At 40.7% G+C, this 25,908-nt stretch overlaps 2 protein-coding genes and 1 long non-coding RNA gene across 7 annotated transcripts in view; 1 reads left to right on the forward strand and 2 right to left on the reverse strand.

Moving 5' to 3' along the window:
• The window catches only part of sytl4 (synaptotagmin-like 4), a 61,972-nt gene extending 51,417 nt beyond the window's left edge, over positions 1-10,555 (reverse strand). The window contains exons 1-2 of one of the 4 annotated variants that reach the window (XM_062043995.1): positions 10,279-10,555; positions 7,142-7,310 (exon numbers count right to left, since the gene is read on the reverse strand). In XM_062043995.1, coding sequence (XP_061899979.1) covers positions 7,142-7,260 — 119 coding nt within the window. In that variant the 5' untranslated portion in view covers positions 7,261-7,310; positions 10,279-10,555. Of the gene's footprint in view, positions 1-7,141; positions 7,311-9,762; positions 9,783-10,278 lie in introns of those variants that run through there. The other 3 variants (XM_062043993.1, XM_062043994.1, XM_062043996.1) reach the window with 3 other exon arrangements.
• A 279-nt stretch (positions 10,556-10,834) lies between these two features.
• LOC133648181 (uncharacterized) lies at positions 10,835-20,418 on the forward strand. Its single transcript, XR_009825827.1, has 3 exons — positions 10,835-11,159; positions 12,047-12,235; positions 19,989-20,418. It is a non-coding gene; the product is annotated as an uncharacterized LOC133648181 (long non-coding RNA).
• The window catches only part of trmt12 (tRNA methyltransferase 12 homolog), a 34,191-nt gene continuing 20,932 nt past the window's right edge, over positions 12,650-25,908 (reverse strand). The window contains exons 3-8 of one of the 2 annotated variants that reach the window (XM_062043998.1): positions 24,268-24,538; positions 19,974-20,172; positions 19,749-19,899; positions 18,165-18,274; positions 17,948-18,105; positions 12,650-16,187 (exon numbers count right to left, since the gene is read on the reverse strand). In XM_062043998.1, the coding sequence (XP_061899982.1) occupies positions 15,837-16,187; positions 17,948-18,105; positions 18,165-18,274; positions 19,749-19,899; positions 19,974-20,172; positions 24,268-24,538 (1,240 nt within the window). In that variant the 3' untranslated portion in view covers positions 12,650-15,836. The remainder of the gene's footprint in view (positions 16,188-17,947; positions 18,106-18,164; positions 18,275-19,748; positions 19,900-19,973; positions 20,173-24,267; positions 24,539-25,908) is intronic. The other variant, XM_062043999.1, reaches the window with a different exon arrangement.

Consider the following 25,908-nt stretch of genomic DNA (forward strand, 5'->3'; position numbering starts at 1 on the left):
ACTTGGTCTTCACTTGTTTAAATAAATTCATTAATTGTTTTACTTTGCTTCTTATAAATTTCAGAAAGACAATTTTAGAGAAAAAATACAACCTTAAAAATGATTTTAGGATTTTTAAACACATATACCTTTTTACCTTTTAAATTCCTTCCTCTTATTTCCTGACATTTTAAATTAATGTTCAAGTATTTTTTTTATTTTTTATTTTTATTGTAAAGAATAATAAATACATTTTAATTTAATTCTTCATTGTAGCTTCTGTTTTTTCGACGAAGAATATTTGTGAAATATTTCTTCAAACTTATTATGATTAAAATTCAAAAAAATTATTCTGGCAAATCTAGAAAATCTGTAGAATCAAATTTAAATCTTATTTCAAAGTCTTTTGAATTGATTTTTAAAATTTTTGTTCTGGAAAATCTAGAAGAAATAATGATTTGTCTTTGTTAGAAATATAGCTTGGTCCAATTTGTTATATATTCTAACAAAGTGTAGATTGGATTTTAACCTATTTAAAACATGTCATCAAATTCTAAAATTAATCTTAATCAGGAAAAATTACTAATGATGTTCCATAGATTCTTTTTTTAAGTTTTTCTCTTCTTTATTTCGGTTGAATTTTGAATTTTAAAGAGTCGAAATTGAAGATAAACTATGTTTCAAAATTTAATTGTCATTTTTTTTTCATGTTTTCTCCTCTTTTAAACCGTTCAATTAAGTGTAAATATCATTAATTATTAATAATAACAGAGTTAAAGGTAAATTGAGCAAATTGGCTATTTCTGGCAATTTATTTAAGTGTGTATCAAACTGGTAGCCCTTCGCATTAATCACTACCCAAGAAGTAGCTCTTGGTATTAAAAAGGTTGGTGACCCGTGGTCTGGATTCTGCTTTCTTCCTCTCAAGACTCTCCATTTTGCTGCTTTGCTAAATAGAGTTGGGAGTCATAGGGCACACTACGATTCCATCCATCCATCCATTTTCTACCGCTTATTCCCTTCGGGGTCGCGGGGGGGCTCTGGAGCCTATCTCAGCTACAAACGGGCGAAGGCGGGGTACACCCTGGACAAGTCGCCACCTCATCGCAGGGCCAACAGACAACATTCACACTCACATTCACACATTACGGACTATTTAGTGTTGCCAATCAAACCTATCCCCAGGTGCATCCATCCAAATTCTTAGGGGTGACACTTTTAGATTCAGAATTGTTTCAACACAATTCTTGATTCAAATCTATTCTTGCAATCTATTATTTGGTATAATAATTACAACTAAAAAATTCCCACAGAAATTTTGATGGACATGCATACTTCCAAAATGGAACCAAGTTTTAAAATTCCCGATGTTACGTTTTAAACATTCAAAATGACTTAAAAAGCTAGCAAAAAAATGTTAGCATGTGAACGTTAGAATGCCAATGTAAGAGACGTTACCGTACTTCCAAGATGGCGTCAAGTATCAAAATCCATTATTTTCAGGTTAAAACATACAAATGTATCCAAGTTAGCATAATCCTAAAGTTAACATGCCAGCATGTGACCAGATAAGAAAAAGGACCAAAATGTACTATCTGTAGGTGTATACATACAAAATTACCTAAAAAGTAGCATGCTAACGTAGCATGCAAATTTAAGAAACGTTAACATACTTCTAAACTTCCTACCCCTAGACCACATACAAATGTGGCTAAAAAGTTAACATAAAACATTAGCATGCCAATGTTAGCATGCTAGCCCGTGATGGAATAAGAGGAAATAACTGAAAATGCATTTATAGGTGTAAACATACAACATTTGCTAAAAAAAAAGCTCACATAACATTGGCATTAGCATGTTAACTGTTAGCTCAACAGCACAGTGTAACTCAAGCCATGATTTTTAGGTTTAAATATACAATATTAGCTGAAAAGCTAGCATAAAACGTTAGCCATTCTATGCAGCAGTGAATGGGTGCTTGCTTCGCAGCAGGCCCATAATCAAGCCTTTTCAAAACAGGTTATAAAACATCATTTTAGTTGTTGACGTTTTAAGTATACATGCAGAGAGTAAAGCCTCACATCGACTCGAGCACTGGAACATATGTGGAGCGCAGGAATGCGCATACTAAAAGCGGACGTCCGCCATGCGCGTGTGTGCACTGAGCTCAAGCGAAGGGCGTGTATTTCTCACATCCACCTGCCTTCTTAGTCACACTGATCTGCAAATTTCACAAGAAAGTACAAGGCGGAAGTGCACACAACTGTGTTACTGCGGACACAGTACTCTGCACTCTGTGACTACGTTACTGCGGACACAGTACCCTGCAGTCTGTGACTATGTTACTGCGGACACAGTACCCTGCAGTCTGTGACTATGTTACTGCGGACACAGTACTCTGCACTCTGTGACTATGTTACTGCGGACACAGTACCCTGCAGTCTGTGACTATGTTACTGCGGACACAGTACCCTGCAGTCTGTGACTATGTTACTGCGGACACAGTACCCTGCAGTCTGTGACTACGTTACTGCGGACACAGTACTCTGCACTCTGTGACTACGTTACTGCGGACACAGTACCCTGCAGTCTGTGACTACGTTACTGCGGACACAGTACCCTGCAGTCTGTGACTACGTTACTGCGGACACAGTACCCTGCAGTCTGTGACTACGTTACTGCGGACACAGTACCCTGCAGTCTGTGACTACGTTACTGCGGACACAGTACCCTGCAGTCTGTGACTACGTTACTGCGGACTCAGTACCCTGCAGTCTGTGACTACGTTACTGCGGACACAGTACCCTGCAGTCTGTGACTACGTTACTGCGGACACAGTACCCTGCAGTCTGTGACTACGTTACTGCGGACACAGTACCCTGCAGTCTGTGACTACGTTACTGCGGACACAGTACCCTGCAGTCTGTGACTGCGTTACTGCGGACACAGTACCCTGCAGTCTGTGACTGCGTTACTGCGGACACAGTACCCTGCAGTCTGTGACTGCGTTACTGCGGACACAGTACCCTGCAGTCTGTGACTGCGTTACTGCGGACACAGTACCCTGCAGTCTGTGACTACGTTACTGCGGACACAGTACCCTGCAGTCTGTGACTACGTTACTGCGGACACAGTACCCTGCAGTCTGTGACTGCGTTACTGCGGACACAGTACCCTGCAGTCTGTGACTGTGTTACTGCGGACACAGTACCCTGCAGTCTGTGACTACGTTACTGCGGACACAGTACCCTGCAGTCTGTGACTACGTTACTGCGGACACAGTACCCTGCAGTCTGTGACTACGTTACTGCGGACACAGTACCCTGCAGTCTGTGACTATGTTACTGCGGACACAGTACCCTGCAGTCTGTGACTACGCTACTGCGGACACAGTACCCTGCAGTCTGTGACTACGTTACTGCGGACACAGTACTCTGCAGTCACGACTGTGTTACTGCGGACACAGTACCCTGCAGTCTGTGACTACGTTACTGCGGACACAGTACCCTGCAGTCTGTGACTATGTTACTGCGGACACAGTACCCTGCAGTCTGTGACTGCGTTACTGCGGACACAGTACCCTGCAGTCTGTGACTGCGTTACTGCGGACACAGTACCCTGCAGTCTGTGACTGCGTTACTGCGGACACAGTACCCTGCAGTCTGTGACTACGTTACTGCGGACACAGTACCCTGCAGTCTGTGACTACGTTACTGCGGACACAGTACCCTGCAGTCTGTGACTACGTTACTGCGGACACAGTACCCTGCAGTCTGTGACTACGTTACTGCGGACACAGTACCCTGCAGTCTGTGACTACGTTACTGCGGACACAGTACCCTGCAGTCTGTGACTACGTTACTGCGGACACAGTACCCTGCAGTCTGTGACTACATTACTGCGGACACAGTACCCTGCAGTCTGTGACTATGTTACTGCGGACACAGTACCCTGCAGTCTGTGACCACGTTACTGTGGACACAGTACCCTGCAGTCTGTGACTATGTTACTGCGGACACAGTACCCTGCAGTCTGTGACTATGTTACTGCGGACACAGTACCCTGCAGTCTGTGACTGTGTTACTGCGGACACAGTACCCTGCAGTCTGTGACTACGTTACTGCGGACACAGTACCCTGCAGTCTGTGACTATGTTACTGCGGACACAGTACCCTGCAGTCTGTGACCACGTTACTGCGGACACAGTACCCTGCAGTCTGTGACTACGTTACTGCGGACACAGTACCCTGCAGTCTGTGACTATGTTACTGCGGACACAGTACCCTGCAGTCTGTGACTATGTTACTGCGGACACAGTACCCTGCAGTCTGTGACTATGTTACTGCGGACACAGTACTCTGCAGTCTGTGACTATGTTACTGCGGACACAGTACCCTGCAGTCTGTGACTACGTTACTGCGGACACAGTACCCTGCAGTCTGTGACTACGTTACTGCGGACACAGTACCCTGCAGTCTGTGACTATGTTACTGCGGACACAGTACCCTGCAGTCTGTGACTATGTTACTGCGGACACAGTACTCTGCAGTCTGTGACTATGTTACTGCGGACACAGTACCCTGCAGTCTGTGACTACGTTACTGCGGACACAGTACCCTGCAGTCTGTGACTACGTTACTGCGGACACAGTACCCTGCAGTCTGTGACCACGTTACTGCGGACACAGTACCCTGCATTCTGTGAGCGCCTTGGTTGATTCTTAAAAAAAATATACCGGTATGAATCAATCTAGAATTGGTATGAATAAGAATTGCAATTTGAATGTGAATCGATTTTTATAGCACACTATTAAGGTTTTCTTGATCTTCTTTTGCATGTAACATGACAAGTACAATAAACGCAGAAGTTGTAGTTTGTAATCTTGTTGAGTTCCAAGTGACGCGTTAGTGTGGTGTGTTTTGCACTTTCCGGGAACAAGTACTTGTATAAAGTGTCGAGTAGCGCCGAGTCAGTACTGTTCAGCAGAATACAGGACGCTAAGCTATGAGGAGCCATTATTCAGTTATCTCTCACACACGCACTACTGAAATCCTCTCATTCTCATTAATAAAATGCTCTCACACACGCACTACTGAAATCCTCTCATTCTCATTAAGAAAATGCTCTCATACACATTACTGAAATCCTCTCATTCTCATTAATGAAATGCTCTCATACACAGTTTTTTTGTCTTATACACTACTGAAATCCTCATTAATAAAATGCTCTCATACACATTACTGAAATCCTCTCATTTTCATGAATGAAATGCTCTCATACATCCATCCATTTTCTACCGCTTGTCCCTTTTGGGGTGGCGGGGGGTGCTGGAGCCTATCTCAGCTGCATTTGGGCGGAAAGCAGGGTACCCCCTGGATGAAATCCTCCCGTACATACTAATTTTTTTGTCTCATACGGTACTGAAATCCTCATACACGTTAATGAAATGCTCTCATACACACTACTGAAATCCACTCATGTGAAAAAATGAAATCCTCTCATACACACTACTGAAATCCTGTCCTACACATTAATGAAATCCTCTCATGCACACTACTGAAATGCTCTCACACATCACCAAAATCCTCACACACACGCCACCGAAATCCTCTCAGACACCACCGAAACTTTCTCACACACACCACCAACATTTTCTCACACACACTACTTTAACACTTTCACATAAACAACTGAAAAAAGATTCTCTCACACACGAATAAAATGCTCACAGTTTCAGTAGTGTGTATGAGAGGATTTTAGTAATGTTAATGAGAAGGTCTCAGCAGTGTATGAGAGGATTTCAGCAGTGTGCGTGAAGATTTCCGCAGTGTGTGCGAGAACATTTCAGTAGTGTATGTGAGAACATTTCAGTAGTGTGTGCGAGAACATTTCAGTAGTGTGTGCGAGGACATTTCAGTAGTGTGTGCGGGAACATTTCAGTAGTGTGTGCGAGAACATTTCAGTAGTGTGTGCGAGAACATTTCAGTAGTGTGTGTGAGAACATTTCAGCAGTATGTGCGAGAACATTTCAGTAGTATGTGTGAGAACATTTCAGTAGTGTGTGCGAGGACATTTCAGTAGTGTGTGTGAGAACATTTCAGTAGTGTGTGCGAGAACATTTCAGTAGTATGTGCGAGGACATTTCAGTAGTGTGTGCGAGGACATTTCAGTAGTGTGTGTGAGAACATTTCAGTAGTGTGTGCGAGAACATTTCAGTAGTATGTGTGAGAACATTTCAGTAGTGTGTGCGAGGACATTTCAGTAGTGTGTGTGAGAACATTTCAGTAGTGTGTGCGAGGACATTTCAGTAGTGTGTGTGAGAACATTTCAGTAGTGTGTGCGAGAACATTTCAGTAGTATGTGTGAGAACATGTCAGTAGTGTGTGCGAGGACATTTCAGTAGTATGTGTGAGAACATTTCAGTAGTGTGTGCGAGGACATTTCAGTAGTATGTGTGAGAACATTTCAGTAGTGTGTGCGAGGACATTTCAGTAGTGTGTGCGAGGACATTTCAGTAGTGTGTGCGAGAACATTTCAGTAGTGTGTGCGAGAACATTTCAGTAGTGTGTGCGAGGACATTTCAGTAGTATGTGTGAGAACATTTCAGTAGTGTGTGCGAGGACATTTCAGTAGTGTGTGCGAGGACATTTCAGTAGTGTGTGTGAGGACATTTCAGTAGTGTGTGTGAGAACATTTCAGTAGTGTGTGCGAGAACATTTCAGTATGTGTGAGAACATTTCAGTAGTGTGTGCGAGGACATTTCAGTAGTGTGTGTGAGAACATTTCAGTAGTGTGTGCGAGGACATTTCAGTAGTGTGTGTGAGAACATTTCAGTAGTGTGTGCGAGAACATTTCAGTAGTGTGTGTGAGAACATTTCAGTAGTGTGTGCGAGAACATTTCAGTAGTATGTGTGAGAACATTTCAGTAGTGTGTGCGAGGACATTTCAGTAGTGTGTGCGAGGACATTTCAGTAGTGTGTGCGAGAACATTTCAGTAGTGTGTGCGAGAACATTTCAGTAGTGTGTGCGAGAACATTTCAGTAGTGTGTGCAAAAGCATTTCTAGCGTGTGTGTAAGCATTTCAGTCGTGTGTGTAAGCATTTCAGTGGTGTAATTCTGAATAATGTCCCTAAGGGCCACTCCTATGAAGCTAACTTCTTACAGAACACGCAGATCCTCAGCTTTCCTCAAGTCTTCATCTCGTCGCAGCACCTCCAAGATGGCCTCCCGCTCGCTGTCAGAGAGGAAGCCCAGGTCGATATTGTCAGCTAGCTTGAGCATTGTGGAGTCGGTGCTCAGTCAAGACCCAGGAAAAGTTACATCCAGTCCGCCTGATGGAGAAAGGAAAGAGTAAAGGGCTGACACCTTCCTTCTGTCATGGAGGTCAAACATATGGTGAAGCAACCACACTTTATTGAGCAGTCGTTACATAAATGTGCAACTCAACAAGCCACACAAGAATTGCTTCTAAGAATCACAGAGGACAACGCCTCTGACAATTAGACACCTCAGTATGTGTGTCTGGGATCAGGATTCAGGATCAGGATGCAGCATTGAGGCATAACTCCCTGACAATTAGACACCTCAGTATGTGTGTCTGGGATCAGGATTCGGGATCAGGATGCAGCATGGAGGCATAACTCCCTGACAATTAGACACCTCAGTATGTGTGTCTGGGATCAGGATTCAGGATGCAGCATTGAGGCATAACTCCCTGACAATTAGACACCTCAGTATGTGTGTCTGGGATCAGGATCAGGATCAGGATGCAGCATTGAGGCATAACTCCCTGACAATTAGACACCTCAGTATGTGTGTCTGGGATCAGGATCAGGATGCAGCATGGAGGCATAACTCCCTGACAATTAGACACCTCAGTATGTGTGTCTGGGATCAGGATCAGGATCAGGATGCAGCATGGAGGCATAACTCCCTGACAATTAGACACCTCAGTATGTGTGTCTGGGATCAGGATCAGGATCAGGATGCAGCATGGAGGCATAACTCCCTGACAATTAGACACCTCAGTATGTGTGTCTGGGATCAGGATCAGGATGCAGCATTGAGGCATAACTCCCTGACAATTAGACACCTCAGTATGTGTGTCTGGGATCAGGATCAGGATGCAGCATTGAGGCATAACTCCCTGACAATTAGACACCTCAGTATGTGTGTCTGGGATCAGGATCAGGATGCAGCATGGAGGCATAACTCCCTGACAATTAGACACCTCGGTATGTGTGTCTGGGATCAGGATTCAGGATGCAGCATGGAGGCATAACTCCCTGACAATTAGACACCTCAGTATGTGTGTCTGGGATCAGGATTCAGGATGCAGCATGGAGGCATAACTCCCTGACAATTAGACACCTCAGTATGTGTGTCTGGGATCAGGATCAGGATGCAGCATGGAGGCATAACTCCCTGACAATTAGACACCTCAGTATGTGTGTCTGGGATCAGGATCAGGATCAGGATGCAGCATTGAGGCATAACTCCCTGACAATTAGACACCTCAGTATGTGTGTCTGGGATCAGGATCAGGATCAGGATGCAGCATGGAGGCATAACTCCCTGACAATTAGACACCTCAGTATGTGTGTCTGGGATCAGGATCAGGATGCAGCATGGAGGCATAACTCCCTGACAATTAGACACCTCAGTATGTGTGTCTGGGATCAGGATCAGGATCAGGATGCAGCATTGAGGCATAACTCCCTGACAATTAGACACCTCAGTATGTGTGTCTGGGATCAGGATCAGGATGCAGCATGGAGGCATAACTCCCTGACAATTAGACACCTCAGTATGTGTGTCTGGGATCAGGATCAGGATCAGGATGCAGCATGGAGGCATAACTCCCTGACAATTAGACACCTCAGTATGTGTGTCTGGGATCAGGATCAGGATGCAGCATGGAGGCATAACTCCCTGACAATTAGACACCTCGGTATGTGTGTCTGGGATCAGGATGCAGCATGGAGGCATAACTCCCTGACAATTAGACACCTCAGTATGTGTGTCTGGGATCAGGATCAGGATTCAGGATGCAGCATTGAGGCATAACTCCCTGACAATTAGACACCTCAGTATGTGTGTCTGGGATCAGGATCAGGATCAGGATGCAGCATGGAGGCATAACTCCCTGACAATTAGACACCTCAGTATGTGTGTCTGGGATCAGGATCAGGATGCAGCATGGAGGCATAACTCCCTGACAATTAGACACCTCAGTATGTGTGTCTGGGATCAGGATTCAGGATCAGGATGCAGCATTGAGGCATAACTCCCTGACAATTAGACACCTCAGTATGTGTGTCTGGGATCAGGATCAGGATCAGGATGCAGCATGGAGGCATAACTCCCTGACAATTAGACACCTCAGTATGTGTGTCTGGGATCAGGATCAGGATCAGGATGCAGCATGGAGGCATAACTCCCTGACAATTAGACACCTCAGTATGTGTGTCTGGGATCAGGATCAGGATGCAGCATGGAGGCATAACTCCCTGACAATTAGACACATCAGTATGTGTGTCTGGGATCAGGATTCAGGATCAGGATGCAGCATTGAGGCATAACTCCCTGACAATTAGACACCTCAGTATGTGTGTCTGGGATCAGGATCAGGATCAGGATGCAGCATGGAGGCATAACTCCCTGACAAAGACCAAGGAGTTCCAGCAAACAAGCAGGCTTGTTTGCCAAAACAATACTTTCCCTCTAAAGATCCAGTTTTTTTTAAATTGACCATACACAGGTGGAGAGCACACTTTAAATCACCTTCAAATTGCGTTTAGTGAGAAGCTTTGAAGAAAATGTCCTTGTTTGAATTCCTAGAAAAAGGCAAGGTAAAAAAAAAAACCTGCGAGGCAACCAAGAGGAATCTGCGCATGCGCACATCTCATCCCAAGTTCTCCCCCAGACTGAACAAACCTGAATTTTTCTTTATTCCGAAACAATTTTTTTTAAACTAATGACGCAAGGAAAATATTACACTTTATAGTTAGAACCGAGAGAGTGACCTCACTATTAGTTTTAAAGTAAACGGTGAGGTTTGACGCTACGTTACAGCTTAATTCGAACTACTGCTTGACATGAACAACAAGTATTTATCATCATTGTAAAACTATATATAAGTATTTATCATAGTTGCATTACACGAGAGATGGTTTTGCTCGACAAATTCAAAATCCACCTGCTGTGAAGAGTTGACGTCATCGCGGTGCAAAGACGTGTTATTCCCCAAAAAGATTCCAGACGAAAATTGGAGGAAAGACTTTCAAATAAAGACCTTACCGTGTCTTTTCTTTTTTTAACCTTCCCTCGCTTTTGTCGACAAAAGTGTGGACATTCTCCTCGCTCCACTGCGGGGAAAAAGTAACTTAAAGCTCCACTGCGGGGGAAAAAGCCACTAAAGTTCCAACTTCCAAGTCAACGAACCGGAAGTTAGGACAGCTCTTCTGACTGCCTCACCGTGCACGTGCATCCTTTGCCAACAGGAAGTAGTGGTCGTTGTTCATACGAATAGTATTGACAAAATAGAAGATACAAGACTAGATTTGAAGAGAAAATACAAAAAAATAGTGACATTATCTGTCCATGCAGCTTGTTAATTTTACTTGATAAAACAGCTTAAATTAGGATTTATGTATCTAGAAATTAGCAGGACTTTTAAGATAGAAATAAGTATTTTATTTTGAAAACAAGCATTATTTAAAACTTAAATTTAGCAAGATCTTTAAACTAGATTTTCTTGATGTTCTCAATAGAAAAATTTTAAACAAGAATAGAAACGATATGATTATTCATGCTAAAATTAAGCTTATGATATAAAGTCAGTGACATCCGGGCAACTGAGCTACATACGGGTTCTTCGAGCCATAGCAACGAGACTGGCGTTGAAAACAAACCGTCGCCATTACTCTTTAACCTGTCGACCTATGCTGGTTAAACCCGTCATTCTGCCTCCAAAATGCCGAAAAACTGTGTTGTTTTTGGTTGTGCTAACCACAACTGGAAACAGGGAAAACAAAGGTTGTATTTTGTTCTGCCAAAGCGCGATAAAAGCCCACAGAGACGAGACAAATGGCTCGCAGCTTTACACCGGGAAAACGAGGACGGTTCTCACTGGAGTCCCCCAAAGGCCCGGGTCGTGTGTTCGGATCACTTCGTTTCTGGTAAATATAAGGAACAAAAATCCACCTTCTTAACCACAACTTGGCTATACCGTCCGTGCTAATGTTGTACTTGTTGAATTTTTACCTTATAACGTTCGACAGCTGAAGTTGTTGTTGTACAAAAATAACATGCGGTATATACTATATAGTCTATAGCCTAGCTAGCTATTTTCGAAAACCGGACAACGAGAGGATACCAAAGGCAGCGTTAAGATGGACACCACCGGGAAAACGTAAGCCAGGGCGGCCAAAGAACACCTGGCGAAGAACAGTTGTACTTAAACAATACATGTAGCCCTAAAATCTCTCAATATTTTATACACTAACAATTGATCTTGTTGTTGATAACTTCCGCGTCTCTTTCTTAGTAGCGCGCAGGCTAAGCTAACTAGCAAGCTAAGCTAAGCCTGAGAAGCTTTAAAGTTCACTGAGACGAGTCTGACGCAAATAATACATTTTCGTTTTTTCACACGATATGCGAATAAGTAAAAATGCGTAAATGAAGGATTTAACGCCGACTTCCAAGCCACAACGCTCGTTAAATGCTTTTTCTGTCAATGCTGTGTTCGCTGTGAGCTGGTTTGTTTTCAACGAATTCCCGGTTGCTAGGGGATTGGTAGGCGGAAGTGACGTAGGTCCGCCCTCACCCATAAGTAAATAGCTCTTAAAACTAAGAGACATTTCTAGAAATAAAATGTAAAATCCTGCAAGCAGCAAACAATTTGCTGTGTAATAACAATGTACACTTCACTAATTAGTTGTTTTAAGATTGTTTTAAACCTGTCTCAGACATATTATTGGTATAATTTGCAATCGTCAGTGCAAAAGCATATTCATAAAGCAGTTGTGTAACAATCCAAGCATGAAATAATCTTCAATTTTTTTAGGGCAAAAACCAAGTATAATTCCAAGGATTCTTATTTTATCTTAATCCTCTTCATCCCTGACGGGACATAAGGCTTCGACGATCTGCCTCCATCTGGACCGGTCTTGAGCAACATGCTGTGCCTCGCCCCAGGTCAGGTTCATCTCCTTCAGCTCAGCTGTCACCATACGCCGCCACGTGTTCTTCCCAGGTTTGAGACTTTTTATTAGTAGGTTGCACAGTGAAGTACATATTCCGTACAATTGACCACTAAATGGTAACACCCGAATAAGTTTTTCAACTTGTTTAAGTCGGGGTCCACTTAAATTGATTCATGATACAGATATATACTATCATCATAATACAGTCATCACACAAGATAATCACATTGAATTATTTACATTATTTACAATCAGGGGTGTGGAGGGGGGGGGGGGTATGGGCATCAAGTAGTGGACATAGAGAGAGAGAGAGAGAGAGAGAGAGAGAGATCAGAAGGCATAAGAAAAAGTATCTGCATTTGATTGTTTACATTTGATTATTAGCAATCCGGGGAGGGTGTTAGTTTAGGGTTGTAGCTGCCTGGAGGTGAACTTTTATTGCGGTTTTGAAGGAGGATAGAGATGCCCTTTCTTTTATACCTGTTGGGAGCGCATTCCACATTGATGTGGCATAGAAAGAGAATGAGTTAAGACCTTTGTTAGATCGGAATCTGGGTTTAACGTGGTTAGTGGAGCACCCCCTGGTGTTGTGGTTATGGCGGTCATTTACGTGAAGGAAGTAGTTTGACATGTACTTCGGTATCAGGGAGGTGTAGCGGATTTTATAGACTAGGCTCAGTGCAAGTTGTTTAACTCTGGTCTCCGTTGGTGACCCCTGATGTAGATGATCTACAAACCCTAAAACCAGTAAAGTTGTCACGTTGTCCATCCATCCATCCATTTTCTACCGCTTGTCCCTTTTGGGGTCGCTGGAGCCTATCTCAGCTGCATTCGGGCGGTAGGCGGGGCACACCCTGGACAAGACACCACCTCATCGCAGGGCAGTTGTCACGTTGTGTAAATGGTAAATAAAAACAATGATTTGCAAATCCTTTTCAACTTATATTCAATTGGATAGACTGCAAAGACAAGATATTTCATGTTCACACTGAGAAACTAATTATTTTATTGCAAATAATCATTAACTTAGAATTTAATGGCAGCAACACATTGCAAAAAAGGCATTTTTACCACTGTGTTACATGGCCTTTCCTTTTAACAACACCCAGTAAAGGTTTGGGAACTGAGGAGACACATTTTTGAAGTGGAATTCTTTCCCATTCTTGCTTGATGTACAGCTTAAGTTGTTCCTGAGCCCATGTGGTGATATCCTTTACACACGGATGTGGCTTTTTGATGCAGTACCACCTGAGTCATATCATGGCTTACGTGCAGTGATTTCTTCACATTCTCTGAGCGTTTTGATGATATTACGGAGCGTAGATGGGGAAATCCCTCAATTCCTTGCAATAGCTGCTTGAGAAATGTTGTTCTTAAACTGTTCAACAATTTGCTCAGGCATTTGTTGACAAAGTGGTGACCCTCGCCCCGTCCTTGTTTGTGAATGACTGAGCATTTCATGGAAGCTGCTTTTATACCCAATCATGGCACCCACCTGTTCCCAATTAGCCTGTTCACCTGTGGGATGTTCCTAATAAGTGTTTGATGAGCATTCCTCAACTTTATCAGTATTTATTGCCACTTGTGCCATAGAACTGGCACCCTGTTTTACTAAAAAAAGTGAAGATTTTGAATCGAGAATCCATTCTGAACCCTAACAATTAGGGATGTCCGATAATGGCTTTTTGCCGATATCCGATATTCCGATATTGTCCAACTCTTTAATTACCGATATCAACCGATACCGATATCAACCGATATATGCAGTCATGGAATTAACACATTATTATGCCTAATTTATTATTATTATTTTTTTATTATTATTTTTTTATTTTATTTTGCCTAATTTGGACAACCATGTATGGTGAAGATAAGGTACTTTTTAAAAAAAAAATCTCTTTTTGTTTTATTATATACACGATAAAACACATAATTTAATAAAAAAGAGAAATATGATAAACAAATAAGTAAAAAAAAAAAGTGAAAAACTCAGTATACTAAGTTTTCCCGACATTTTTTAGATTTATCTATTTATTTGATTTCTCTTTTTGTTTTATTATATACAAGATAAAACACAATGTAATAAAAAAGAGAAATATGATAAACAAATAAGTAAAAAAAAAAGTGAAAAACTCAGTATACTAAGTTTTCCCCACATTCTTTAGATTTATCTATTTATTTGATTTCTCTTTTTGTTTTATTATATAGAGGATAAAACACATAATGTAATAAAAAAGAGAAATATGATAAACAAATAAGTAAAAAAAATGTGAAAAACTCAGTATACTAAGTTTTCCCCACATTTTTTAGATTTATCTATTTATTTGATTTCTCTTTTTGTTTTATTATATACAAGTTAAAACACATAATGTAATAAAAAAGAGAAATATGATAAACAAATAAGTAAAAAAAAAAAGTGAAAAACTCAGTATACTAAGTTTTCCCCACCTTTTTTATATTCATTTATTTTTTCAATTTCTCTTTTTTTCCCCGTTATATTATGTTTTATATCTTCATTTCTTTTATTTCTTTGTCATCTTAATAAATATCTATCTTTCATTTCTTATGCTAGTTGACAATAACAAAAGTAGGGATGTCCGATAATAGCTTTTTGCCGATATCCGATATGCCGATATTGTCCAACTCTTTAATTACCGATACCGATATCAACCGATACCGATATCAACCGATATATGCAGTCGTGGAATTAACACATTATTATGCCTAATTTGGACAACCAGGTATGGTGAAGATAAGGTACTTTTTAAAAAAATGAATCAAATAAAATAAGATAAATAAATTAAAAACATTTTCTTGAATAAAAAAGAAAGTAAAACAACATAAAAACAGTTACATAGAAACTAGTAATTAATGAAAATGAGTAAAATTAACTGTTAAAGGTTAGTACTATTAGTGGAGCAGCAGCACGCACAATCATGTGTGCTTACGGACTGTATCCCTTGCAGACTGTATTGATATATATTGATATATAATGTAGGAAGCAGAATATTGATAACAGAAAGAAATGGGGGGAGGGAGGTTTTTTGGGTTGGTGCACTAATTGTAAGTGTATCTTGTGTTTTTTATGTTGATTTAATAAAAAAAAAAACAAAAAAAAAAACCCGATACAGATAATAAAAAAACCTATACCGATAATTTCCGATATTACATTTTAACGCATTTATCGACATCCTTACTAACAATGGAATGGAATGGTTTGGTGCCCAAAGATTGACAGCCCAAGTCCTAGAAGCAGCATGCACAATCATGTGAGCTTACGGACTGTATCCCTTGCAGACTGTATTGATATATATTGATATATAATGTAGGAACCAGAATATTGATAACAGAAAGAAATGGGGGCAGGGAGGTTTTTTGGGTTGGTGCACTAATTGTAAGTGTATCTTGTGTTTTTTATGTTGATTTAATAAAAAAAACAAAACAAACAAAAAAACAAAACACGATACAGATAATAAAAAAAACGATACCGATAATTTCCGATATTACATTTTAACGCATTTATCGACATCCCTACTAACAATGGAATGGAATGGTTTGGTGCCCAAAGATTGACAGCCCAAGTCCTAGACAAGCACAATGTATGTCAGAGTTTCCTGATACTGTGCATGAATGGCATTGTATCCAAGGTGGTCAAGAAGGTCTGCACTCCAAGTCCAGCACCACATGGTGAACATGAGGCGCATACGACTTCACGGCCTCAATGTGTCGGATGCTTGTTGTCCACGGTTTAGAAGTGACTTCTTTCAAGAGAGAGCCGACGCGGCTTGCAGCATCAGCCGCCCAGGCCTGCCCCGCCTCTCTCTCCCCGCGTACGCCGCCACCCCACTCATCACTTATTACTCCAGGCCATGTAACGTTTTGATGAATGTGTAAAATACCACCAGTAGTTTTCTTCAGAAGGCGACATGCCACTGGCCAGCCGTCTTCAGAGGTGGGTATGAGGCCCAAGTTGACCCTGTCTGCAACACTGCCCAGCTGCACCTGGCACACAACAACATCCCTTCTGTAAAGTAACTGTGTGTGTTTGTATATATATATATATATATATATATATATATATATATATATATATATATATATATATATATATATATATATATATATATATATATATATATATATATATATATATATATATATATATATATATATATATATATATATATATATATATATATATATATATATATATATATATATATATATATATATATATATATATATATATATATATATATATATATATATATGTGTGTGTGTACATATTATATTGATATGATGGATATATAAGGATATAGAATTACTATAATGGATACCTGTGCCCCCCCCTCTCCCTTGTGGAGGGAGGGGCACAGGTCCGGTGGCCATGGATGAAGTGCTGGCTGTCCAGAGTCGGGACCCGGGGTGGACCGCTCACCTGTGCATCGGTTGGGGACATCCCTGCGCTGCTGACCTGTCTCCGCTCAGGATGGTCTCCTGCTGGCCCCACTATGGACTGGACTCTCACTATTATGTTAGATCCACTATGGACTGGACTCTCACTGTTATGTTAGATCCACTATGGACTGGACTCTCACACTATTATGTTAGATCCACTATGGACTGGACTCTCACTAGTATGTTAGATCCACTATGGACTGGACTCTCACTATTATGTTAGAGCCACTATGGACTGGACTCTCACTATTATGTTAGAGCCACTATGGACTGGACTCTCACTATTATGTTAGATCCACTATGGACTGGACTCTCACACTATTATGTTAGATCCACTATGGACTGGACTCTCACTATTATGTTAGAGCCACTATGGACTGGACTCTCACACTATTATGTTAGATCCACTATGGACTGGACTCTCACTATTATGTTAAATCCACTATGGACTGGACTCTCACTATTATGTTAGATCCACTATGGACTGGACTCTCACTATTATGTTAGATCCACTATGGACTGGACTCTCACTATTATGTTAGATCTACTATGGACTGGACTCTCACACTATTATGTTAGATCCACTATGGACTGGACTCTCACTATTATGTTAGAGCCACTATGGACTGGACTCTCATTATTATGTTAGATCCACTATGGACTGGACTCTCACTATTATATTAGATCCACTATGGACTGGACTCTCACTATTATGTTAGATCCACTATGGACTGGACTCTCACTATTATGTTAGATCCACTATGGACTGGACTCTCACACTATTATGTTAGATCCACTATGGACTGGACTCTCACACTATTATGTTAGATCCACTATGGACTGGACTCTCACACTATTATGTTAGATCCACTATGGACTGGACTCTCACACTATTATGTTAGATCCACTATGGACTGGACTCTCACACTATTATGTTAGATCCACTATGGACTGGACTCACTATTATGATTTTTTTTTTTTTTTCCCCATAAAGAAATACAATCATGTGTGCTTACGGACTGTATACCTGCAGACTGTATTGATCTATATTGACATACACAATATGTATATATTGTGTTTTTTTATGTTGATTTAATAAAAAAAAATAAAAAAAAATAAAATAAAAATATATATATTTTTAAATGTATTTATTTTATTTTATTTTTTTAAATTTCTTGCACGGCCCGGTACCAATCGGTGGTTGGGGACCACTGCTCTTTGTTAAACTCCTGACGTCTCACGGGCCGTAGTTTAGACAACACCACTGATCTAGGTACATTAAAGTCATAAAAAGCACATATTACTTGTCGATTGTCCTCCGGGTGAACTGTGCAGCGGTCATGTACTCCATTCATCACAAGATTCTTGTGTAGCGCTCGGACCGCATGCGGGTTCCACTCGCAGGCGTGCACGTGTGCTGCGCCCGCATGTACCAAATATGGAAGTGTGAAGTATCCTATACCTGACAGAACAACACAGTTGTGTTACCAAATCATATGTACAGAAGGAGACATGTCTTACCTGCATATAAATCAACCACAGTTTCGCCCCTGCAGTCGAATCCAGCAACACGCAGCTTCTCTGATATATTCCCAGCTGAAAACATGCATTTGGTGACATCAAACTCATATCTGCAATAGGAAAAAACAACAACAACTGGCTGTAAATACTTAATACAAGAGTTGTGTCAAAATTATACCTTGGAGCTAAATATATTACTGTAAATGCTGAAAATTATATTATATACATATTATAATTGGAAAAAAAATATATAGGAATTTGCATATATAAACAAAGATCTCTATGGTCATTTAATGACAAGCATCACAGCAGCAACAGAACCAATGTTGTATTAGCACCAAGAAGAAAACTGCTCAGCCAGCATTAACAGCGCTGAAGAGTTCTGCAGAGTGGCACAACTGACATTTTAGAGCAGGGGTCACCAACCTTTTTGAAAGCAAGAGCTACTTCTTGGGTACTGATTAATGCGAAGGGCTACCAGTTTGATACACACTTAAATACATTGCCAGAAATAGCCAATTTGCTCATTTTACCTTTAACTCTATGTTATTATTAATAATGAATGATATTTACTCTTAATTGAACGGTTTAAAAGAGGAGTAAACACGAAAAAAATTACAATTAAATTTTGAAACATAGTTTATCTTCAATTTCGACTCTTTAAAATTCAAAATTCAACCGAAAAAAAGAAGAGAAAAACTAGCTAATTCGAATCTTTTTGAAAAAATTAAAAAAATAATTTATGGAACATCATTAGTAATTTTCCCTGATTAAGATTAATTTTAGAATTTTGATGACATGTTTTAAATAGGTTAAAATAAAATCTACACTTTGTTAGAATATATAACAAATTGGACGAAGCTATATTTCTAACAAAGACAAATCATTATTTCTTGTAGATTTTCCAGAACAAAGATTTTAAAAGAAATTCAAAATACTTTGAAATAAGATTTAAATTTGATTCTACAGATTTTCTACATTTTGCCAGAATATTTTTTTTGAATTTTAATCATAATAAGTTTGAAGAAATATTTCACAAATCTTCTTTGTCGAAAAAACAGAAGCTAAAATGAAGAATTAAATTAAAATGTATTTATTATTCTTTACAATGAAAAAAATAAATTTACTTGAACATTGATTTAAATTGTCAGGAAAGAAGAGGAAGGAATTTAAAAGGTAAAAAGGTAAATGTGTTTAAAAATCCTAAAATCATTTTTAGGGTTGTATTTTTTCTCTAAAATTGTCTTTCTGAAAGTTATAAGAAGCAAAGTAAAAAAATTAATGAATTTATTTAAACAAGTGAAGACCAAGTCTTTAAAATATTTTCTTGGATTTTCAAATTCTATTTGAGTTTTGTCTCTCTTAGAATTAAAAATTTCGGGCAAAGCGAGACCAGCTTGCTAGTAAATAAATAAAATTTAAAAAATAGAGGCAGCTCACTGGAAAGTGCTGCTATTGGAGCTATTTTTAGAACAGGCCGGCGGGCTACTCATCTGGTCCTTACGGGCTACCTGGTGCCCGCGGGCACCGCGTTGGTGACCCCTGACCTACAGTATAAATGACTTGACTTTCAGTCACACTCACGTGATGCCATTGTCCACGTGTTTAACCCAGCTGTGTTCTCCCAAGAGCATGGTCACTTTGGGAGACCTGTACCCGTCGCTGCGTATTCCACTCATCCTTGCCAGGCGTTTTGCCCCCAGGCCTTTGGCTACTGCCCGCCATAGCTCCTTGTCTACAACAAAACTAGGTTATAATCCACTTGGTCCTTGTTTAAAACAAAAAAGTGCTGCCATTTGAAAACATGACCTATTTTCTTCCAAGGAGGGGCCAAGAAACAGTTGTGCCCAAGCAGGACCAAGTCTCCATGTCGCTGGAAGCTGCGAGGCAGATCTACTCTCAGCTCCTCCGTCCATCTTTCTCCATGAGATTCCAACAGCTCAAGGAGGACTTCTTCTAGTTTATTGCCTCTCCTCCTGCCTTTCTCCTTCTTTTTCAGTAGAGAAGACTGTGGAAGATGTAAGGATGAGTTACTAGCAGGGATGCAACGCTATTGTAGATACCCAGGTATTTCAAAGTCTTCACAATAATGCCGTGACCTGTGAGGGTATCAAACAATGTTTACATTGTCACTTTGAAGACACTCAACCGTCTTTGTTTTCAATACTTGCTTGAAGCATTTAAGTACCATCTTAAAACTCATTTGTATACTCAAGCCTTTAAATAGACCCCCCTTTTAGACCAGTTGATCTGCCGTCTCTTTTCTGCTTTGCCCCCCTCTCCTTCGTGGAGAGGGGGGGCACAGATTAGGCGCTAACTGTTTAAAGTCGGGACCCAGGGTGGACCACTCATCTGTGCACCAGCTGGGGACGTCTCTGTGCTGCTGACCTGTCTCCACTCAAGATGATCTCCTGCTGGCCCCACTATGGACTGGACTCTCACTATTATGTTAGATCCACTATGGACTGGACTCTCACTATTATGTTAGATCCACTATGGACTGGACTCTCACACTATTATGTTAGATCCACTATGGACTGGACTCTCACACTATTAACTAGATCCACTATGGACTGGACTCTCACACTATTAACTAGATCCACTGTGGACTGGACTCTCACAATATTATGTTAGATCCACTATGGACTGGACTCTCACTATTATGTTAGATCCACTATGGACTGGACTCTCACACTATTATGTTAGATCCACTATGGACTGGACTCTCACACTATTAACTAGATCCACTATGGACTGGACTCTCACACTATTAACTAGATCCACTGTGGACTGGACTCTCACTATTATGTTAGATCCACTATGGACTGGACTCTCACTATTATGTTAGATCCACTATGGACTGGACTCTCACAATATTATGTTAGATCCACTATGGACTGGACTCTCACTATTATGTTAGATCCACTATGGACTGGACTCTCACAATATTATGTTAGATCCACTATGGACTGGACTCTCACTATTATGTTAGGTCCACTATGGACTGGACTCTCACAATATTATGTTAGATCCACTATGGACTGGACTCTCACAATATTATGTTAGATCCACTATGGACTGGACTCTCACACTATTATGTTAGATCCACTATGGACTGGACTCTCACACTATTAACTAGATCCACTGTGGACTGGACTTTCACACTATTATGTTAGATCCACTATGGACTGGACTCTCACAATATTATGTTAGATCCACTATGGACTGGACTCTCACACTATTAACTAGATCCACTATGGACTCGACTCTCACACTATTAACTAGATCCACTGTGGACTGGACTCTCACACTATTATGTTAGATCCACTATGGACTGGACTCTCACACTATTATGTTAGATCCACTATGGACTGGACTCTCACACTATTATGTTAGATCTACTATGGACTGGACTCTCACACTATTAACTAGATCCACTATGGACTGGACTCTCACACTGTTAACTAGATCCACTATGGACTGGACTCTCACACTGTTAACTAGATCCACTATGGACTGGACTCTCACACTATTAAACTAGATCCACTCGTTCCCGCGGTCCCCTCATAGGTTTCTCATTGTAGCCCATGGGGTTGAGTTTTTCCTTGCCCTGATGTGGGATCTGAGCCGAGGATGTCGTTGTGGCTTGTGCAGCCCTTTGAGACACTCGTGATTTGGGGCTGTATAAATCAACTTTGACTGATTGATTGATTGAAACATGGGATGTTCCTGCACTATTCTTGGCACTTAAAGGCCTACTGAAAGCCACTACTAGCGACCACGCAGTCTGATAGTTTATATATCAATGATGAAATCTTAACATTGCAACACATGCCAATACGGCCGGGTTAACTTATAAAGTGACATTTAAAATTTCCCCGGAAATATCCGGCTGAAACGTCGCGGTATGATGACGTATGCGCGTGACGAAGTCAGAGTAACGGAAGTTATGGTACCCCGTAGAATCCTATACAAAAAGCTCTGTTTTCATTTCATAATTCCACAGTATTCTGGACATCTTTTTCAATTTGTTTAATGAACACTAAATACACAGCAGCAGATAATAGGTAAGAAAAATAGTTTTTGCAAAATGGGGCTCCATTAAAGGCCTACTGAAAGCCACTACTAGCGACCACGCAGTCTGATAGTTTATATATCAATGATGAAATCTTAACATTGCAACACATGCCAATACGGCCGGGTTAACTTATAAAGTGACATTTTAAATGTCCCGGGAAATATCCGGCTGAAAACGTCTCGGTATGATGACGTTTGCGCGTGACGTCACGGGTTGAAGCAGACATTTTGGAATAGCACGGTGGCCAGCTTAAGTCGTCTGTTTTCATCGCAAAATTCCACAGTATTCTGGACATCTGTGTTGGTGAATCTTTTGCAATTTGTTTAATGAACAATGGAGACTGCAAAGAAGAAAGCTGTAGGTGGGATCGGTGTATTAGCGGCTGGCTGCAGCAACACAACCAGGAGGACTTTGACTTGGATAGCAGACGCGCTATCCGACGCTAGCCGCCGGCCGCACGATGATCGGGTGAAGTCCTTCGTGGCGCCGTCGATCGCTGGAACGCAGGTGAGCACGGGTGTTGATGAGCAGATGAGGGCTGGCGTAGGTGGAGAGCTAATGTTTTTAGCATAGCTCTGTCAAGGTCCCGTAGCTAAGTTAGCTTCAATGGCGTCGTTAGCAACAGCATTGCCATTTCGCGTTCTCCACTCTCATTTTCAAGAGGATATATATATATATATTTATTTATATAGTATCCGAGGTGGTTTAAAATACAAATCCGTGATCCACAATAGAAAAAGGAGAACGTGTGGAATCCAATGAGCCAGCTTGTACCTAGGGATGATGTTTGATAAGAAATTATCGAGTTCGAGCCCATTATTGAATCCTCTTATCGAACCGATTCCTTATCGATTCTCTTATCGATTCTCATATCGAATCCAGATAGGTTGTTGTATATGGAAAAAAACACAATATTTGGTTTTACAAAAGCTCACTTTTATTTTATAAGAAAAAAATAAAATAAATAAATAAATATTGACAGTTACCCCCCTAAAAAAAATAATATATATTGACTGTTGTTACCCAAAGTATATTAAGTGGGATTTTTCAGAAAAACAAATATATACAGTAACACAAATACAACCTGTCTCTGTGATCACTATAGGTGAATAGTCATGCCTTGAGGCGTTTTTTCCGGTCCATTATTTTTGCTGCTTGTGTGACATCACAGGAAATGACGTAGCTCAGTCTAATGACTGAGCTACGTCATTTCCTGTGATGTCACACAGGGCATTTCTTGTGGGACGGGATTCGTTCCCAGGGATGCGAATAAAGAACCAACTCTTTTTCTTTACTATAGTGGCCTTGATAACGGGAACCGGTTCTCAAAAAGGGATTCGAGTCCATGGAATCGGTTCTTTTCTTATCGAACAACCGGGAGAACCGGTTTCGAACATCATCCCTACCTAAGTTATGGTCAGAGCGAAAAAAGATACACCCTGGCGTCCTGCACTGCACTCTAATCCTTCACTGTCACTTTCCTCATCCACAAATCTTTCATCCTCGCTCAAATTAACGGGGTAGTCGTCGCTTTCTCGGTCCGAATCGCTCTCGCTGCTGGTGTAAACAATGTGCAGATGTGAGGAACTCTTCAACCTGTGACGTCACGCTACTTCCGGTACAGGCAAGGCTTTTTTTTTTATCAGCGACCAAAAGTTGCAAACTTTATCGTTGATGTTCTCTACTAAATCCTTTCAGCTAAAATATGGCAATATCACGAAATGATCAAGTGTGACACATAGAATGGATCTGCTATCCCCGTTTAAATATGAAAATCTCATTTCAGTAGGCCTTTAAAATACTTGTTTGTAGTAATAAAAACGATTAGAATATTATGTTTGTGTTCAATTACAGTGCTTATCCTAAACATTCCTGTCATTTCATATACACTTTTTATCGGACATATACCGCAATAATATCGTACGGTGGCCTTAATACTGTGATAATATCATATTGATTGATTACATCTCTCCTTAGTACAAAGGTGTACAAGTTGATTGAGTGGGTTAGATGAGCTCTCAGTACCTGACACCAAACGAGTTGACTGCTACTGCCTGGAGGTGTCACATCAACTTGTGGTAAACATGGAGGTGTCACATCAACTTGTGGTAAACATGGAGGTGTCACATCAACTTGTGGTAAACATGGAGGTGTCACATCAACTTGTGGTAAACATGGAGGTGTCACATCAACTTGTGGTAAACACCAGGGTACAATTGGCAGAAGAACAGTCCCAGTCGGCTCTTTTACTAAACCAAAGCCTCGGTCCAGGAAGGTTCGGGACAGAAGTTGTTGTCTGTGTATCGGCAGACAGAAAACGGCATTAACATTAGGGCGTGAGCCGATACATACATGATGTACATCAGTGGTCCGGGGACCGGTACCGGTCTGTGAAGCATTTGCTACCTGGGCCGGAGAGAAACATTACATTATTTATAAAGGACTTGCATTTTCTCCGACTTAACTTTGGCCTGTCCCACTAGACCAGGGGTGTCAAACTTTTCATTGAGGGCCACACACCAGTCATGGCCGCCATTAGAGGGCCGCTTATAACAGTAAATAATTCATGAATTTGCCTACGTAAAGAGTAAAACAAATCTGTGGATTTGACCAGTTTTTTACAGGAAAAAACTGGCAACTGAGCCAGACTTTTACTGTAAAATATATGGTGTTATTTTATTAGGGTCCGCACAGGACCATTTCAAAAGGAATCCCAAAGGGAGTCCTTTTGCAATGGGACGAAAGGACCCTATTGAAATTGTAAGGTTTTATTATTATTATTATTATTATTATTATTATTCCGCAGCTTTGCACACTACTTTGCCCCCCTTAACATGCTTCAAAACTCACCAAATTTTTTACACACATACAAACTCGGGTAGAGCACACTTTAGTAAAAAAACCAAACCCAAAAAAATCACAATTGCGCTCTAGCGCCCCCTAGGAAGAAAACTGCCTCTAACTCCCACTAGGAAGGTCGTAGAGACATGAAACAAAAACCTGTATGTAGGTCTCACTTAGACCTACAATTCATAATTTCACTTCTTCGGGCGAAATCCAACAGGAAGTTGGCAATTTCCCCTATTTCACTTCTTCGGGCGAAAACCAACAGGAAGTTGGCTATTTCCCCTTCAAGACAAAAAATGACTAAAAACACTCATTTTTGATTTTTGAGCTGTAATTTCACCCCCTTAAAATACTTCAAAACTCACCAAACTTCTCACACACATCGGGACTGGTGGAAATTGCGATCTAAAACAAAAACCGAACCCCAAAACTCAAAATTGTGCTCTACATAATTTTTGCAAAAAACAGAAAAAAACTGCTCCTCAGAGGAAAATTTAGACAAAACTGCTTGTAACTTCCGGTAGGAACGTCTTAGAGACATGAAATGTAGGTCTCGACTAGACCTACATTTCATAGATTGACATCCTTCAGCAAAAATCAACAGGAAGTTTGCTATTCCTCCTTCAAAACAAAATTTTTGTTACAACCGGTCACCAAACATCAAACGTTATCTCCTCTGAGCCGTTTGTCGTTTCGGCTTCAAACTGCTACAGGAGAGAGATTGAACCCTTCTGATTAATAGTTGACGACGGCGTTTTGATACGTGCTACGGTTTTGATTTTACGAGCCTTCAAAGACCCGCAGCACTGATGCTGCACC

This window comes from Entelurus aequoreus, linkage group LG04 (genome assembly GCF_033978785.1).
Source record: "Entelurus aequoreus isolate RoL-2023_Sb linkage group LG04, RoL_Eaeq_v1.1, whole genome shotgun sequence".
In the NCBI taxonomy this organism is placed as follows: domain Eukaryota; kingdom Metazoa; phylum Chordata; class Actinopteri; order Syngnathiformes; family Syngnathidae; genus Entelurus; species Entelurus aequoreus.